General features: G+C 40.5%; 1 protein-coding gene across 4 annotated transcripts in view; it reads left to right on the forward strand.

Moving 5' to 3' along the window:
• srgap2 (SLIT-ROBO Rho GTPase activating protein 2) overlaps positions 1-18,943 on the forward strand; it is a 135,182-nt gene that overhangs the window by 71,405 nt on the left and 44,834 nt on the right. For all 4 annotated transcript variants that reach the window (XM_017694733.2, XM_017694736.2, XM_017694734.2 and 1 more), the window contains 2 exons: positions 2,157-2,319; positions 15,848-15,910. In XM_017694733.2, the coding sequence (XP_017550222.1) occupies positions 2,157-2,319; positions 15,848-15,910 (226 nt within the window). The remainder of the gene's footprint in view (positions 1-2,156; positions 2,320-15,847; positions 15,911-18,943) is intronic.

Here is an 18,943-nt window from a genome sequence, read left to right on the forward strand (position 1 = left end):
ATTAATGTATATAATCCGTCTAGGTGTAACTTTCGTTGGTGCAAGATGTCTCTGAAAACTGGTCTACAACCAGCTTAGCAGTTAAAACCACATAAGTTAAGACCTATTGGAACAACCACTTTTGTGTAGTCTAGATCTTGTGTAAACCTCTATACCTCTCTTTCTTTATCAACTGCCCTGGCATCTGCAGGCCATTTGGCCTTCATGTTCTAGGAACGGTCCAGGGATTACCAACATTCTCCCCAAGCCAAGACCCACCTCTGTACTGTCTGTGGATCAGCTCCATGCTAAGGCCTAATGGGTTTATCTTGTCTGGGTCTATACATAGCTCCATACAAAGACTGCATGTGTATCAGCCAAAAAAGTAGCCTACTACTTTTGTTCAAGTGAAAGTAAAGTTCAGGTTTACAAAGTAAGTGGCTGAAAGGGTCACTGGAGTTGAAATAGGAAATAGCCTTGATTTTTGGGAAGATTTGTCGGCAGTGCTGATCTGATGTACATTAGTGATACTTGAATGAGCCCACTCCTGGCTCCCTTGCTGTCTGTGCAGGTTTATCCAGATAGGAGCACAGGGCAGCAAGTTAACGAGTAAAATTGTCCAAAAATTGCCAAGGGTGTGTTTTTGAAGAACGCTGTTTATGCACCTTTGTCTCAAATGATTTCCATGTTTGAGACAATACAGCATGAAGAAGAGTTGTGTTTATTGACCTGTTGATGACCCATCTTTGTATGAATAACACAGAATGGTAGTACTGCTGCTTCAGTAGATGCCTAATCCAGGCTTTCTATTTACATGCCATTATATAATAAGCAGCTTTCTAAGTGAGAGAGCAACAACATTCAATATTGCAAAGGTATAGTGTAATTTATTTATTTATTTATTTTTGCGGGGGGCAGGGGATTTTTACCCGATTTTCTCCCCAATTTAATTGTCTCCAACTGCCAACCGCCAGTTCTCTTACGTCAGCTAACAGACACCTGTGCTGACTAGCATCGCATTGAGTGATGGGGAGAAGGGGGGACCCAGCTACGGATGATTATAGCATCACCAGGGATCGAACTTGTGATCTCCTAATGAAAAGGCCAACGCTTAGATGGTTGAGCTGCTCAGTAGCCCTAGAGTATGATTTTAAAATGGGGCTGAGGAGCGATTTACCTCGTTTATTCAGACTGTTTTCTCAGCAGTATACACTACTAGTCACTGGTGTTTCCAGAGATTAGGAATAAGATGATTCACTTGCACTAGGAAGAGGATAGTCAAAGGAAAATGAGGGAAGAAACAGAAACATTGTCCTACCAATAAAACCTCAGTGATATTAGCCGCACACAATTGCGCAAAGATGGGGAAGGTCAAAGGAAATTAAGTAGGTGGAAAAACAGGTTTGGAGGTCAAAAAAAGATGAAAATAATTAGACAAACTGGGACTCCAGACCTCCAAGTCACCAACAGGTAAACAATACTTCAAGCTTTCATCTCTGAAAAAAAATGCCACCAATACTTTTTTACATCCTCCTCCTTTGAGAAGAAAGTGCTATGGCTCTGAACGGATATTTTGCTGTCAAGCCATTACTCAGTAACAGGTAATATACAAAAATGAGAAACACACGCCAAAGAAGCTGATGGTGTTCTCAGAACAATGAACTGCAAACCCCAAAGTCCAGACCTCACTCTCATTAAACGTATTTGTGTTTACTTGGATTATGAGAAGAAGGAAAAAGCAACCAACTTCTAAGACTGAAGTATGGATTTTATTTTTTTAACTAGAAAACTCCTATCAGGAACCGAAACTGTAATAAAGGCAATGGCAGAATAAATACTGAAACAATACATCTATTTAGTTGTTGAGGCTTCTGTGTAATTTTCTGTTAAATGTTTGTTTTTCTTCCTGAAGCTGAAAAATTAATAGGGTGTACTTAATGGCCATTTAGGCTATGTGTTCATGCAAAAGCTGTGGTTTCATTTTTTGACAAATCATATGATAAGAAATATCCTCTTAGCTCAACCGCACTGAACTGGTTAAAGGTCTTCTTCTAGTTCCACCAGCTGACGGAGAAGAATCTGTGCAAATGAGTGGACATGCCACCGCTGTCTTCTGACACACTCATAATCTGCTGTGTTGATCCTGTAATTTAACCAGTTCTGTATCTCTTCTGCAGAAAGGAGCAGAACATATTGTCTCCGGTGAACTGCTGGAACTTGCTGCTAACTCAGGTGAAGCGGGAGAGTCGTGACCACGCCACCCTCAGCGACCTCTACCTCAACAACATCATTCCACGCTTCGCCCAGATCAGCGAGGACTCTGGACGCCTCTTCAAGAAGGTGAGGGGTGCCATCTTTTTCTTTTATGTTTCTCTGCAATCAGCATCTGTGTCTTTCCTCTATAAAAGTCACGCTGCTTGTTGTGCTCTGTGGCTTTGAGACACAGGGCAGTCTCCGCACAAGATACGTGTAGTGCTCAAAGTTTTCTTCTTCACTTTTGCACTGCAGGTAGGAGGCTAATGTGACCATCAAGCAATGGAAGCTTGTAGCTTTGGCTGGGCAGTATGAATAAAAATGCACAGTACTGTTCAAAAGTGGGCATCTGAGAAAATTACAATTAAAAAGCTGTTTGTCTGGGTGGAAAACACTAATATAAGACTCAAAACATGTAACATTAATACAATAAGTAATAGTTTCATGTACGTCAGTATGTTTATTTTGCCATTTCTTGCTCTCTTCTCGAGGAAGCCTATTATTATTCGTAGTCATGATTCAATACCTGGTTCATCAATACTTCATACTGTGAAGTGTGCTTGTGATGGACTTTTACAAATCCTTCAAATGGCTGGGGCATTGAAGGCACAGTTGGAGCCAAACTTTCCTCTTTTAATTAAGATGCTAACAACTTTAAAAATAATTCTGTGACTTTTTACTATATTTACATTAATTTGCATATCATTGCTGTCCAACGAAAAATAAGTATCTCCAAAATAGTAACTTTACAGGAGAAGACTAAAACTTTCTTCACTTTCAATGTAAGTTAATGGAAAAAGTTTTTATTCTAAGACATTTTGGAGTATTTCTGTTGGTCCAATCATCATGAAATTTTCACACAAAGGAGAACTGCAGAACTCAAATGATGCAGAAAAGTAAAAATAGCAAAAAAGGGAGATGCCTGGTTTTCATTGGACAGCGATGATATATTCTGATGATATATGGTGTTTTTACAAGCCAGAAACCTTTATTGCCAAAAGAAATGGTGGCAACACTGTGCTCAGGTGCCTAAGATGTCTGCACAGAACTGTATGTCTCAAAATTTTTTGCCGTTTGGTGATAAACTATATCTCAATATTCATGTATTCTTTCTGAAATGGTCAAGAAGAGTGATTTTTGGACTAGACAACCTCTTTTAGCATGTTTTTAACAGGCAGTCCTATCCAGAGTAGTTTAACATGACAGACCAGTTGTGCAATCCATCCACATTTGGTGGTGGTTGTATCACTTGAAGTTTTGCTAATAAGGTTTATCTCAGTTATACTTACAAAACAAGTCAAGACAAGTCAGAATCCTCACCACACCCATAAACATAGCCACATTAAGATCACCATGATATTCACAACACTACCTCATTTAATATCTCTAAAAAACATTGCAAGTATGTGATAAACACGTATCTCTACCCTACTTATAACCACCACTTTAGCACCGTGCAAACTGTGCAACGATTTCAAGACACTTAGATATAACGTCATCTAGACAAATTAACAAAGGTATGGATGAAATTCATCTCTTTGAGATGATTGCTGCTTCAGTTTTAGCTGTGTGATGTGCTTTTGTCCATGTTTATAGATAACAGTGTCAGAACAGCAAATAACATCTGAAATAACCTGCCTGTTTAGAAACACCACCTCCACCCTTCTCCTTTACAGTACATGAATGGTGCTGAAGTGTCAGAGTTCATTTTCATAATAATTTAATAAAGATGATCCCATGGGTTCATCCTTGCTGACACAGCTGGCCTGTCTGTGCCTGTCCTGCTTTTCTGGAATATAGTGTCACACCTGAGCTGCCACCACTGTAACTACATAATCTCTTTATAGCACCATTTGCTCCTAGTTCTCACCGGGGGTCAGTGCATGTAATCCTCCCACAATCCCCTTCATCTACCTGAGTGCTGGCCCTTGCCTGTTTATTGATTGAGCCACAACTACATCCCCTGCTCTGATTATTAAACTTGAGAATTTGTAAGATGAATTGAAAAATATATGGAAATATTTCAGTCACTTATAAGAAGCTTATTTTATACTGAAGTGAACAAATACATTTACTGTTTTGGGAATTACTACTAGTCTGGTGCTGTTCATTTTTTTACAGCGCTTAATACATCCAAACCTAGCCTTTAGCATGAGGATAACATATTACAATGCAAAAGTCAGAGACCTTAATTTAACGACATTTGGCACCAATGGACATCGCTAGTCAGTGACCTCCACCACTGCTCACTGTCACTAAGCACCACTCAGCATATCTTTATACTGAATTACATGGGACCAGACCTCAATAAGCCATTGTAGATGATTGCCTTTCTCTGCATAAACTGTGATGCGCAATCTTAAGTCTTAAAGATGGACAAATGGTAGTAGTCTATTACCTCAGGTAACATTACTAGCCTTGCCACTTTGTAATGATTCGCCCTGTATGTTTGAACTGAAAACAGTGAATTTGTGGTTTAGTAGTTATCTGATACCAAGCACCCAAACCAACACAGGCATTTATAAACATTTTTATGCCAGGACCTACATATAGAGGTAGTGTTGCCCTGTGACCCACCAAGCATTGTGTGAAAGTGCAGAGCTGTCAGCCTGCTTTTACTCAGCATAGCATTCCTTCAGTCAACAAGTGCAATAACGTACCATGGTAATAGAATGTAACATGCACAGGCCTACACTGAGGAGACTGTGTGATTGAAATTACAGCACTCACCTGTTTGTATTCATTTTTAATCACGTCAACTCTAATATTAAGTTGGAGATTACATGTTCAGGATAGACAACGCTGCATTCTGGTCGTCGTTGATTAATTTTGTTTAACAGACGCTGCATAAGTTAAAAAAGGAAATAAGCTTAATTTAAAACCAGAAAAGACAACTACAACAATGAGTTCTGTGCTTCACAGCCACAGGCACATGGCCATATCTGTACATAAACATCACACAGATGAGTGCCAATTGCTACGTTTCCCTCTATATATAACCCTATCCACCCAGTGCAGCATCTATGTATGTATATCTATGCGACGCACAGTTAGCACATAGCTATCTCTGAGTGTATGCAGGTTTAACTTTCTGACCGTGCTGTTTTGCAGAGTAACTGTATACTTGGTAGATCCTTACAGAATAGCTGTGGTATTTACGTATACTTTAGCTCTCCTGAGATGTTGTTGAATCTGCATGTAGGCCTACCCAAAAAACGTTAACAAGATTCAGGGAAACCTGAATCTTTTTCCCTTTCATTTCACTCTACCTGTCTAGACTGGTTAGTGAGAGTGGAATGCACTCTTGGCGCTCACTTTTACAGCCCCAGAAAGCTCTTTCCACGCAAGGGAGAGGTACTTTCCAGCGCCTGCCTCCATTCCTAGATCTCCCCTGCTGATTATTCTGACCAATCAGGCAGGTGACAAAGCCTGCCTCCAGGGCCAGGCCAGATTCAGCCCAGCACGAAGGGCTGGCCGCTGGGCAGGTGAGGTCTCTTCCACAGGTGGCAGTCTGTTGGAGGCAGGTTGAGCAGATGTGAGATGAGCTATTCTCAATGAGGTTCTGTGCCTTGCATACTGCACCAGCTGCTTAGAAGCTGACTGTGTGGGTTAATAGATATTGATTCTTGTTCCTTGATGTTTTTTTTTCTTTTCAGTCTGTACCTTTTAAAAAGAAAGATTCCTGAGTGGTTCTTCGCTTGGATGCACTGAAGGGATATGCATGGGTACTTTGGTGTGTGGTTAACCATTCAGAGTGCCATTATTCAAATACTGAATTCACTGTTTGAGTAGTTGATGTGTTTCATTATGAGAAGACAGAGAAAATATACAGAGCAGTAGCTTAGGAAAATGCAGCTTTTATGTTTTAACAGAACTGTAAAATGTTGCTCATATTTGCAAATAAGTATGATGCACTTTGTTACTCTGAAATGCAGGTGCCTTAACCTGGGCTTGTTGCTAAGGATGCATTGTTAAGGATGTGACTAAGAAGGTAGAGAGAGCACAGCTTTTGGCACTAAGTAGGCTTGACTGATGCTGATGGTCTAGAACCAGTTAAAATACATTTCTCTGACAAACTAACATGTGGACACATCGTTCACTGAAGAAGGAAAAATGCCTATAGAGGATGAGTTGTCTCCATCAGCATCCACAGTTACTGGTTAGCTGTAGTTTTAGCTCATCTCATTGAAGGCATCTCTGTTATGTCCCTCATCTGACATGTAAACCTAGCAACTTCCCTTGGCAATTTTTTAAAATAGTAAAACAATTTCAGATGTCTTGATCACTGCTGTCCCCTAAAAAGATAGGCCACTGATCCGTGTTAATTTTAGAATAATTAGTTTTTCTCTTCTTGTTTAAAATCCCCACCCCTTCTTCACTGATAGCTGAATATCTGTTGATGAACTTGGAAACTCAAATATGAAAATTAGTCGCAGTGCACATTCCTTATGTACAGGTCCAGAAAAAACTTTCATTTCATTTCAATTTCATGTGAAGGTTCTTTAAACTTTAAAAAGTAATTTGCAAAAATGACTAAGACCATCACTGGAAAAATTCTTTAGTGATCCAGAATGGTTCTTTTATGGCTTCCCTCCAAAGAGCTGAAGAGTCCTTGTGTGTTTAGATGAAGTGTTGTGTCTGCAAGGAGTGCAGATTGTTTCTAAGTGATGATACATACCAGATAAGTGGTGTTGTTGTTTTTGCCAAATTGTTTCTTGTCATAATCATATACTTAGATTATACGTGAGTGACTCATAAGTGCTTTAGATGCAAGCATCTGCTGCAACAAATGTAAATGTGTCCTGCATATGCTTTACGCTTGAACTGAGACAAAAATGACCTCTCCGTCTTAGCTGACCTGGCCCTCTGTTTTTTTTCTCCGATACAATAAATCAAAAATGTCTTCTTCCTGTCAAATAAAGAACGGCAGGTGGACTTTCTCCAGTTTTGTTTGAATATGTTCCTAAGCTTTGGGGAGTTGGCCGTCGCCCTGCTGACCCCAATCGGCGCTTCTCTTTCGCTCTCTCTCCTCATCAGTATTCCCTTTGCTGCTGTTGCCGCTCCCTCCCTGGCTCCTCCAGACTGCCATGCTTCAGAAATGAGGGCTCTTTAATTGAACGCTCCCGGCTGGCCCCTCTCCAGAGACTGAGTGTTCACTGGTTCTTGCTGATGTCCGTGCGTACAGTCATGCTATGCCCAGGTACTTCACACAAGGCCCCTGTCTGTCAAGAAAGAACTCGTCTGCAGTCTCAGGGGATTGTCGAATGCTGTGTGGTAAACGTATAGGCAGAAGATGTCTGAAAGAATGTACTGCATGGCTGAAGACTCATTCATTAAAGTGGAGTTAAGGCAGGTTCTACCTAGAACAGCCCCTAAGAAAGCTTAGTGCTGCTATGAGTGACATAGCTGTATTACAAAAGTAGTTAATAGTGAATGTCTGGTATCTTTATATGAGAGGCCCATTTCACATTTCATATTTTTTTATTTAGACGTGTTTGTGGTGCATTCTGGAGTTATACTGCTTTGCAGCTAGTTTCATTTTGCACCTTAAAGTGGAAATGATTGCAGTGGTAGCCCCCAGTGTCCAGAGTCAGTCCCTCAGAAATTCATTACAGTGTTCAGTGGCTTTCTCCGCTTGAGAAAACTCCTCCTTTAGTAAGAATGCCAATGAAAATGGAGCCGCATCTCCCTCGGCCCATTTCTATTAAAAAATAGATGAGGCCAGGCAAAGTAATATTGGCTGACCTTAAGGCAATAATTATCAAACAGCATCTTTTCTTACTGTTGGCGATTTTTAGTGCCTTGTTTTTTCTTGCAAAATTAAGGTGGGAGCAGATACATGCAGACATCTTGAAGCAAGTCCTTCTAAGCTCAACCCATTGTGTCTGTGCACAAAAAACATACTGCTGTGTGTTGAGCCATGATGAGTGACGTGCATTGCTGTTGTTTAAGAAGCAGGGGAGCAGATTGGTAGCAGATTAAGGGAAGCTAGATTGCTGTGAGTGGCAGTACCGACTGCAGTGCTGCAGCAATAGCGCTCAGCAGGGTCCAGCTCCAGCCTGTTGCAACGCGCCGACGGATTTTCTCCAGCCCAAGCCCGTCATCTGCCAGATACGCAGACAAACCTGTGATCTTCTTCGTTTAACAAGCGCAACTGCTAGTTCAGGGCCGTAAATCAGCGTCCTCCAGGCAGTGCGTTTCTCCTCCCCTGCTGCCCGAGCTTCCTGATTTATGGAACTCCTCTTGGAAAATCGATAGGCTAGCTCCTTTTTTTGGTCTCTTTGTGTGTGTGTGTGTGTCTGTGTGTTTGTTGCCACTGGAGTATGTCTCCAAGCAGATGGGAGAAAGACTGTGTTACATGTTCCTCTAGCCCAACTTCTGAGGATACATTTTCATCTCTCTGTGTATGTCTGGCTGAGAATGTGAGAGAAAGGAAAAGCAACCAAGCAAGAATTTAACTAGTTTTAACCTTATATAGACTTTAGAGTATCTTACGAAGCAGGACTATGTTTCACTGTCACACGTGGGAGTGAGCATTTAACTAGCCCAGTTTTGACAGGAGTGTGACAACATTTGGATGTAGAATAATCCATATAATCCACACACACACACACACACACACACACACACACACACACACACACACAAAATAAATATATATATATATATATATATATATATATATATATATATATATATATATATATATATATATAAAACCCATATATATATATAATATCTACAAACAAAAATAAAAAGTAACAAACTCATTCTAAACAGAGTTTCTGAAATATTTCTAAATAGAAGCAACCAAACTAAAGTCTAGTCTGACCTAAGGCAGTCATTTTCAGTTGTGACTGGCACAGATGGAAACCAGTTTTGCAGAACTGCAGGCAGGAGCAGGACAAAAACCTGTAGGTTGTGGGCGGGAGCTGGACAAACGGTACTAATTTTCTGCAGGAGTGGGCTGAAATCTTGTGGGAGTGAGACTGAAAAAACAGATCCTGTGTGTACCTCTACTCCAGAGTGCATAACCTTTTTGAAATAATAGACATCACATAAAATAATTACTTTTAGTGTCTCAAAATTGAAAATGTTGATTATGAAAAAGTATTTACGTTTGTTGTCCACATGCCATTTATTCTGTAATTCTCAGTATTTATATGAATATCGAGCATTTTAGAGTGCACTTTAAAGTAAATGCATGTTGATGACATTTGATGATCCGATTCATCTGCCTGGGGATTTGATGTGCATAATTATTCCAATATATCACAATATGTTAAAGGAATTATTAGGTATCAACTATATTAAGCCCAATCCAGTTCTGATTCTTTCTTTAGATTCTTTTGCACTCTACTAAGCAAAAATAGATATCTAAATATCTGCAGTATGGAATATGAAAACTGTAGTGCCAGTGTTTTGACTGTGTTTGAGCTAGCCATGTTTTTGTTCTGAACACTATGCACATACTAAAATTGAAGAAATGTTGCTGTATTATTAATTGGCAGCCTAGCTTATCTCACCCTAAATTTGGCTGCATCATCTGTGAAAAGTGCAGAGATTTTTTTGTTTTCAGCTGGCAATTGAAAATACATATATTGAAGTGCTAAAAAAAACGGAATTATATTATGACTTATATTATTTCATTGTACCGTAAAAGAAGAAATTGCTTTTTGCACAGACAGATTACACACAGCCCTAATTACATTAGTGCCCAATGGGGTCTTCAGGAAGAGGGATCAGACTGCAGCTGCAGTTCCTCATTACATGTGTTGCTCCTCGACTCTGCAGATGGGAGAGTGACCTAGACAAGACTTTCCCAGATGTCTGCAACGTGGACCACATGTCTATTCCTACAACCCACACCTACAATGTACCACAAAACATCAAGGACATGTTTAGATTCTGTTTTGGGCCTTACCCCTTTCTGATTGTGTGTTTAAGCAGATTCAGACATTTGTTTGGAGGTATTTTTAGCAACTGGCCTTTCTGCTGCCTCACTGGAGGAAGCCTGAGCTGCTAGCCAGTTCCTCTCCCATGTGTTTTTTCCTATGATGTCATGGGGCGAGATGCCGAAAATGAGGTTGACTTGACGTGTGTGACCAGACGGACACGATGAACTGTCTGACGTTTGCAAACTTCTATTTTGCATTGCTTTTACTCATTCACAGTGAGTTTCTGATTACTTATTTGGCAGGCTTTTCTTACTCCTCATTAAACTTTCATAATAATAAGCGTGTTCCAAACGCTTTGGGGTAATATGTAGTATGGGGTCTTTAACTGAAGCTGCAAGCTCTATTAAAGCTCTGTTTCTGCATCTTGAACAGTTTTTGGAACTGGCACGTGTTCTAGCTCCCTGCGGCAGCACGTTTGACCTCAAAAAAAGGCAGTTTGGAGATTTGGAGCGAGGGGGGAGAAGAAGAAAAATGTAGCCGGAATGTCTGGGCAAAATATCTTGATATGCGTTGATATTCATCTTGATAGATTCGCTTTGAACTGTGGCTTGGAACACCCACTCACTATCTACGTAGGAAAGGAGAAATGTGAAGAAACATGCCTGTCGTGCTTTGTACCTCCAACCACATATCCACACATTATAGGTTCATATCAACCACAAAAGCACACTGCAGGAGCCATTATTACAGTCTCTCATTCTGCAGCATGGAATCTGTGATGAAGTCTTGTTCAAATGATTATCATCTAATGTTACCCTTCTTCCAGCTACACCTATTCCCAGTTTGCCAAACCCTACTAAAATCAGCAAGATGCATAATAGGCCAGTAGGTTTTTAGTACATACTTTAGTAAGAATTTAGTAGTAGGGTCCAGATAATAAGAACATTTTAATACTGATTTTAAGGAGCTAAAACTTCCTTTACAAATGTTACCAAAATAATTTTATATGGTCAGAAATCCCTCCAAGCACTGGCTCTATTGTCAGAAGATCAGGAGTTTGATCCCTAATGATGCCACATCCATTCGTAGCTGGGAGTCCAAGAGGGCATAGGCATTTATATCCCTCTGGGGGGGTAAGATAACCCAATTACTCCACCCCCAACCAACCAATGTGGGCATCTGTTAGCTGATGTAACATACTTAGCAATTAACATTTTTGTCCAAGTCTGTTGAGCTGTCTGGTGATACTGCATCAGCAGTAGATGAGGTAGCAAGCTTCACCAATGTGCCAGCCTTCATTATACCACATTGGTCATATAGTGTGATGGGAGACCAAGCTAAGTGGAAATGACCATGACTAAATTGGAAAGAAAAACTGGGTTAAAAATAAATAAACCACGGTTGTAGTTAAACAGTACTTTTGTAACTGATTGGATTGTCTCTTGTCAGCTGTGAATTGTTTTATACAGTGGTCAGTGATGTCAGATTAAATTCAGATTAGTCCTACTCCTTACATTAGGGCTGCGTACCATTCTTTCTTGTCACTAAAGCTAGAATATGAGAAACATTTTTTGTGAAAATCGAAGTACTAAAAAAAAGACAATTTAGTCATATCCAATTCCACCCACTAATTAGGAATCCCCCGGTCACACAATACCACCAGCGTTAGGAGGGCGAAGGCTAGCACAGGCTTCCTCCGAGAGCTGTGAAGCGCCACCACATCTTTTTCAAACTGCCACTCACGAAACGTCATTGGACAGCTGATAGCTCTTGGAGGAAAGCGGCAACCGCCAGTTCTGTTGTGTCAACTAACAGACACCTGCACTGAGTAGCATTGCGCTGGGTGATGAGGGGAGAGGTGGGGCCATTCTACCCACCCAGAGAGTGAGGACTTCATTGCACTTGCAGTCATCAGATTCATCTGCCTGGGCAAGGGGTCCAAAGCACAACCACGTTACAATTTGTTTGTCTGCATATTGGGCGCAGTTACACATTTCCACCTGAGGGGTTTCCAAAACCCCAAAATGTATGTAGTGCAGCTGGAAGATATAAAACAGGCCTCTGCTTTATTGGTGAGATTTCTGCAGATACTATTTGAAACCTCTTTATCAGCCAGAGGATATACCAGGCCCTGCTATGTGTATGACTGTATGGTGCTGATTTTGTAATTTTAGCTTCAGTTTTGCACTTTTGTTGTTGTGGTTGCTCTCTTTAAGCTCTTTACTAAGGAGATGCAGATGACCCAGATATAGCCATATTGTTTATTCTGACCAATTACCGTGATAATTAGTCCAGTTTAGAGCTTCATAATCAAAGGCGTGAAAATCTGTGGTGCCAGAGGCTCCAGAATGACCTACTGTATCAGACTCCTCCTTCTCTCATAGGGAGTGCTCATCTTTTGCTTAAGGAAATGGATGTTACCTTCTATGTACTCTGAGAAGTACCCTTCGGTGTACTGTCAGATTCTGGAACTTTTTCCCATCAGGCGTAAGATTAATTCTAAATGTCGGATGTGAGACGATAGGCTACATCTAATAAATTTATGTCAAAGTAAGTCACTGAGCATGCTGGTGTTGACATTTTAAGGCTGAGCTGTCGTTGAACATCACTCACCTCTTTGCTATTCAACAGGCTTTTGGCTTCTAATGAACTAAATAAGGAAGAAAACACGAAAGGAAAGCAACCTGCTCTTCTCCAGTTTTGAATGTGCATGCGGCTGTGAATTTTGACCTGTCATCCAGGCCGCTCCCTCTAAATAAAGCCAGTCACTGCTACGTTATTAATGGCCCCTGTGGAAAGGCTCCCGAGGGCTGCCTCCCTGCTGCCAGCAATTCATCTCTGCCTTCAAAGGGTTAAATCCAGCTTTACTCTCCCCTGCCAGGCCTGGAAGATGAAAGAGGGGGAACATGTGGTTCTACTGTTTGTGGTGGACCTCTATCTTTCATTCAACATCTCTCGATCGTAATATCTCTTTCTCTTTCATTCCGTCACTCATTCTTTCTCGCTGTCTCTGCTTCCAGATCTCCCTCTAGCTCAGTCATGTCTGTCATGGCTGTTCCTCTGCTGCTAAACTGACTGACAGCTGTCTGGAACCAGTGAGAGGGCATCTTAAAGCAGGCGTCTTCCTTAAGTAAAAATGCTTTACAGGAATCCTTTGCCCAAAACTGCTGTCATTGCTGTTGGTAACAGAAATCTGAGAGGAGGGAATTAGCATTATGCAATGGCACTAAGCCACTGGTGTCTTTGGGTTAATATGGAACTGCAGTCGGCCGATTTATTATTTGTGTTTTGGCTGATCTGTGTGCTATTTTTTGACATAAATAATGTGAGGCAGCTAAGTGCACTTGTGCTTTATTTGAATGCTGCTGCTACGCCTATACCAAAATGATGACGGCTTAATTATGCATGACTCGAGTTTAACAGCCTATTGCTTCTTTCTTTCAGTGTAGCACTTTATCTGATTCATGCTTTTCAATGCAGCTCATTTTTCCTTCACAAATGTAATATGCTAATTTGGCCAAAAGAAAAAGCAAAGCAGCACCGACTAATAGAAAGTACTGGAGAAGTGGCAGTGTGCTTAATGTGTTCATATAGCTCCCACAATTTGTTCTTTGATTTCAATCAGTTTGACTGTAAAGAAATCGGTATGAGCCATAATATTGCATGATTAGTGCATCCCTAGTCTGTGTGATTTTGCCATGGAAATGCAGTGCAAAGTGGATCATGTTTACAAAATATAATATGATAAAATACACTGGTGTTTGATAGGGATGTGCACAGGTACTAGAGTATTAAGTTAACTGTTCAAGATGCTGCTTTTGTGTTTTAACAGGATTGTATAAATGTTACGGTTTTGCTCATATTTGTGAGTATGTGTGTTACCCTTTGCCACTCTCAATGCATGCACGTTGCCAAGGAAGTTGCTAAGAAGGTGTTTAAAAAGGCAGTTGTAGCTTGGCTTTATTGCTTGGTAGACCACCTACTTTAGCTGATGTTAGCTAGAGCCAGAAACAGTGGAAATGTGGCACATTGTCTACTGAGCAAAAAAGACCTCATGTAAGATGATGAGGCCTCATCAGCTACAGTGTTGTACCGCTGAGCTGTAATTTTGGCTCACATCTAAAGAGGCAGCTTCTCATCTAATACAACAACTTTTCAAATGTATTCCTCTGCTTGCTGCTGTAATTTTGGCTCACATCTAAAGAGGCAGCTTCTCATCTAATACAACAACTTTTCAAATGTATTCCTCTGCTTGCTGCTGTAATTTTGGCTCACATCTAAAGAGGCAGCTTCTCATCTAATACAACAACTTTTCAAATGTATTCCTCTGCTTGCTGCTAAATTCTGTGCTACTGATTTTTTTTGAAGCCTCTAGCCAACTGTGCTGTCATCTAAAGAGTACACCTCCAGCTCTGGCCCTGCATTCATTTCTGCTGAATACAAATCTTCTTCTTCTTCTTTCGGCTGCTCCCTTTATGGGTCGCCACAGCGGGTCATCTGCCTCCATCTTGCCCTATCCATTGCCTCCTCTACTTTTACACCAACCATCTCCATGTCCACCTTCACTACATCCATAAACCTTTTCTGAGGTCTACCTCTTCTCCTTCTACCCGGCAGCTCCATCTCCAGCATTCTTTGCCCAATATATCCACTATTCCTCCTCAACACATGTCCAAACCATCTCAACCTGGCCTCTCTCAATTGTATTAACAGTTCTTCCACCAGTTATGGTAGTTATTTATGTGTAGGCTGTTGCTGCTGAACAACACAACCACTAAAAGTTATTCCATGAAGATAATAACTTTTCAAAATCATGTGTACAGAACTGATGCTGTGTTCCTGTATATTGAATATTTTCCAATGACTATGAACAACCAGTCAGGCTTTAAATTGGAGCTGGGTTCTTTAACAGCGTTGATTTCATTAAGATGTTTCCAATGTGACGGGCTCTGTAGGTGTGCTTGGCTCCATGTTACATTATTTTTGCGTTCCTTTTACAGTCCTTTCAGTAGTTGGCCTGCAGTGATTGGCTGCTACAATATCTGTGTGGAGTTTTGGGTGTGTTCTCATTAGCGTCTTGTTTTTTCACATGGTGAAAACTTCAAGCTGTCTGAAACACCCGATCAGTGCCAGAACTGCAAACCTCATTTCCATTTCACAAGAGTCCTGCCAAATATTTCCATCCTGAAACCTCAAAAAGAGGAGATCTCACCAAAGCCCATGTGGAAGCTGTTTCCAGCTTCTTAACTGACATCTCGCTGGCAACTACCAGAAACTTTTATTGCACTGAATAACTTTGCTGCTTATTTTTAATACCTTACAGCAGTTGAAGTGGGGAAAACGCAAAAGCACCAGCAAACAAATGTGTCAAAGTGAAACTAATTGTCAAAGCTACGCCCGTGCGCCTCACTGTCACGTTATATGATGGATAGTCTGTGAATTTAAATTGGATTAGATGTGTGTGAGGGGTTAGCCTGTGGTGACCTCCATTACTGGAAGGCGGGTAGCGTTCCCATCAGTCGTAGTAAGCGTGACAGGCCACGGCAACAGATTCCCGGTGTCCCCACCCTTGCCCTGATAGATGGCCATTCTGGAACTGTCTGCTAAAAGATGGAGTATGGAGAAGTGCTGTTAATCATGACCCACCTCATAACACAACCGGGTCTTTGTCTTTTTTTGTTCTCTCTTCTAATGCATCTTCTCTTCTGTCCATACAGAGTAAGGAGGTGGGGCTTCAGCTGCAGGAGGATTTGATGAAGGTCCTCAACGAGCTGTACACGGTAAGATGTGAACACCTTTCTCTTCTGCGCACATATTTGCCTCATGGACATACATTTTTCTCACATAGTGTCACTGTCACAACAAATCTTCAGTATTTTTGTTTTTAATTTTTTGACCAGATTGTAAAAAGCCAGTTGCCGTTTACGTTGATTGTATTAGGGCTGGGCAGTATGACAATATATATTATCATGATAAATGATGTCACAATTCAATACAGTATGCTTTTCTGAACATATGCATATCATTAGTACTTGTAAAACATTGACCAACTGCATATTTCATTATAAAGAAAGCAAAATTAGTTCTGTTTAACTGAACTACATTAACTTAATGAAACGCTGAATACAAAATATTGAAGAAACCCCTTTTCTTTGTTACAACTGATCGGATGTCAGGGGAAAAAAATATATATATATGGATGTATGTATACGCAATATGTTATACATCATAAACATTTCTTGAATTACTATATTTTTGCCATATCGCACACCTCTAGATTGTTTCATAATTTTATGATGACTGGTCCACATAAAACTGTCAAAAATAACTAAAACCATGTTCTATAAACTGTCATTCAAACTTTTAAGAGGGACCCTTTAAGACCTACACTGAGGGACTTTCACCCATATTTTCACCCATAATATTCCCAGATTCAGCAAACCTCAGCTAATCTAATTTGCCGTTCAATAAATATTTAAAATCACTATATTAATGAATTACCTGTAAACCACAGTAACAAAAAACTTTGCCCCAAAATCTACACAAAACCCTTTGACCTAAAATACAAGTAATTTGACGTTTTTAACATCTTTGTATTTTCAAGTTATGAGCAGTGTCCTTGTATATTGTCCTTGTATATAATATTCGGATATTGCTTATACACTGATCAGACACAACATTATGGCCACCTCCTTGTTTTTACACTGTGTCCATTTTATCAGCTCCACTTACTATATAGGAGCACTTTGTAATTCTACAATTACAGACTGTAGTCCATCTGTTTCTCTGCATGCTTTGTTAGCCCCCTTTTACACTGATCTTCAGTGGTCAGGATCCCCGTGGACCCTCACAGAGCAGGTTCTATTTGGGTGGTGGGTCATTCTCAGCACTGCAGTAACACTGATGTGGTGGTGGTGTGTTAGCATGTATTGCGCTGCTCCGAGTGGATCAGACACAGCAGTGCTGCTGGAGATTTTAAATCTCTTAGCATCACTGCTGGACTGAGAACCAAGAAAACCAGCCAACACCATCATGTGGGCAGCGTCCTTTGACCACCGATGAAGGACTAGAGCAACTGATGGCCAACAAAACTATGCAGCAGCAGGTGAGCTGTCATCTCTGACTTTACATCTACAGAGATGGACTGACAAGGTAGGAGTGTCTAACAGAGTATACAGTCAGTGGAGCTGATATAATGGATAATGAGCATGGAAACAAGGAGGTGGTCATAATGTTATGCCTGATTGGTGTATATAAATTTTCTCGTGAAAGTTTCTGTCCTGAGTTACAAAAGAGAACTTTGCAAACGTCACACAAGGGGTCAGTTTTTTGTATTTGTCTGCATCATCTGCATCATGATGCCAAAATCGCTCTCATCTTCTGAATAACATTTAGGATCGGAAGGTTTGTCACAGCATGTGTTGATTGCTGGAACAGCATTTCGAGAGCCTCGTCTGTAGAATATATCCTCATATTTTCTCTTTTTCTGTTTTTTGTTTTTGGGTTGCATTACTCGGTTTGACTTTCCTCTCGCTTAAAGTTGCCCAAAGACACTCACAGCACAACTTTCTCTGAATCAGAAACTCATGTTTTTTCCATTGTCCTGTAAAGTTACCTTTTTTTTTTGTGATCAATTTTTTATTGAAAGCATATGGGTATACATTCTATGTACCTCTTGTATACATACATACATACATACACGCACATACACACGTATGTATGTTATTGTTTCTTAACAAAAAACCATACACATAATGTATAACTGAGAATTTCTTTAACCATTTAAAACCCTCCCCCTGGCGACTCCGATGACACCCCAGACAAACAAAAATATAAGTAAATAAGATCAATCACACTGCACTCTCTCTTTAACTACACTGTATGCCATATCCCAAGCCCTCAATGTTTTAGGGCTAGCTGCATGCATTTGAGCAACAGATCTTTCCATACGAATGATATCAAGAAAGGAATTAGCCCACCTTCGCCACTCTAAAGAATGTGGTGGCTTCCACCTCGAAGCCAACATTTTCTTGGCAGCAGTGAGCCCAGCCCATAGAATACGTTTTTGCTGTGAAGACATGTCTAGGGACGAGTCGTCATTAAGCAAAAGTAACACTGGAGAATGTGGGATTGTGCTTTCAAGAATGTCGCATAAGGTAGAAGATACCTGTTTCCAAAAAATGCTTACATCAGGGCAGTCCCAATATACATGTATAAATGTCCCTGAAACATTAAGTGTGCATAGATCGCAATTAGGAGATGTGATAATCTTCATAGAGTGGCGTCTTCTAGGTGTTAAATACATCCTGTGAACAAATTTGTTTTGTATTAATTGATGGTCAGGGTTTTTGGATGTTTTACATATATTTTCCCACACTGTGCTCCAACAAATCTCGTCAGTTTCAACTGACAAATCTCTCTGCCATGTGGCCTCTACTGGAAGGGACCTCTGAGGTTCAGAAGCAAATCTATAAAGTCTTGATACTATACCCCTAGTAGGTCCCCTTACAGCCAGCAACCTATGAAGGGGGTGAGTGGGCAGGCCTGTACCCCATGGGACACCGTATGCCCTCATGGCTGACCTTAATTGCAAATACAGAAAAAAGGATGATCCAGGTAAACCATAGTCAGCTTGTAAATCACTAAAGGCACGTAGACCATTATCACTGTAAAGATCTTGCAAAACCTTAACTCCTAGTTTTTCCCACTGCGGATGTGTAAAAGGTTCATTACCCCTAAGAAGAGAAAAATTGTTAAATATTGGTGTATGTCTGTGCCATTTAAGACCTTCATGCACATGTTTCATTAAAGTA

Source organism: Pygocentrus nattereri, chromosome 21 (assembly GCF_015220715.1).
Source record: "Pygocentrus nattereri isolate fPygNat1 chromosome 21, fPygNat1.pri, whole genome shotgun sequence".
Classification (NCBI taxonomy): Eukaryota; Metazoa; Chordata; class Actinopteri; order Characiformes; family Serrasalmidae; genus Pygocentrus; species Pygocentrus nattereri.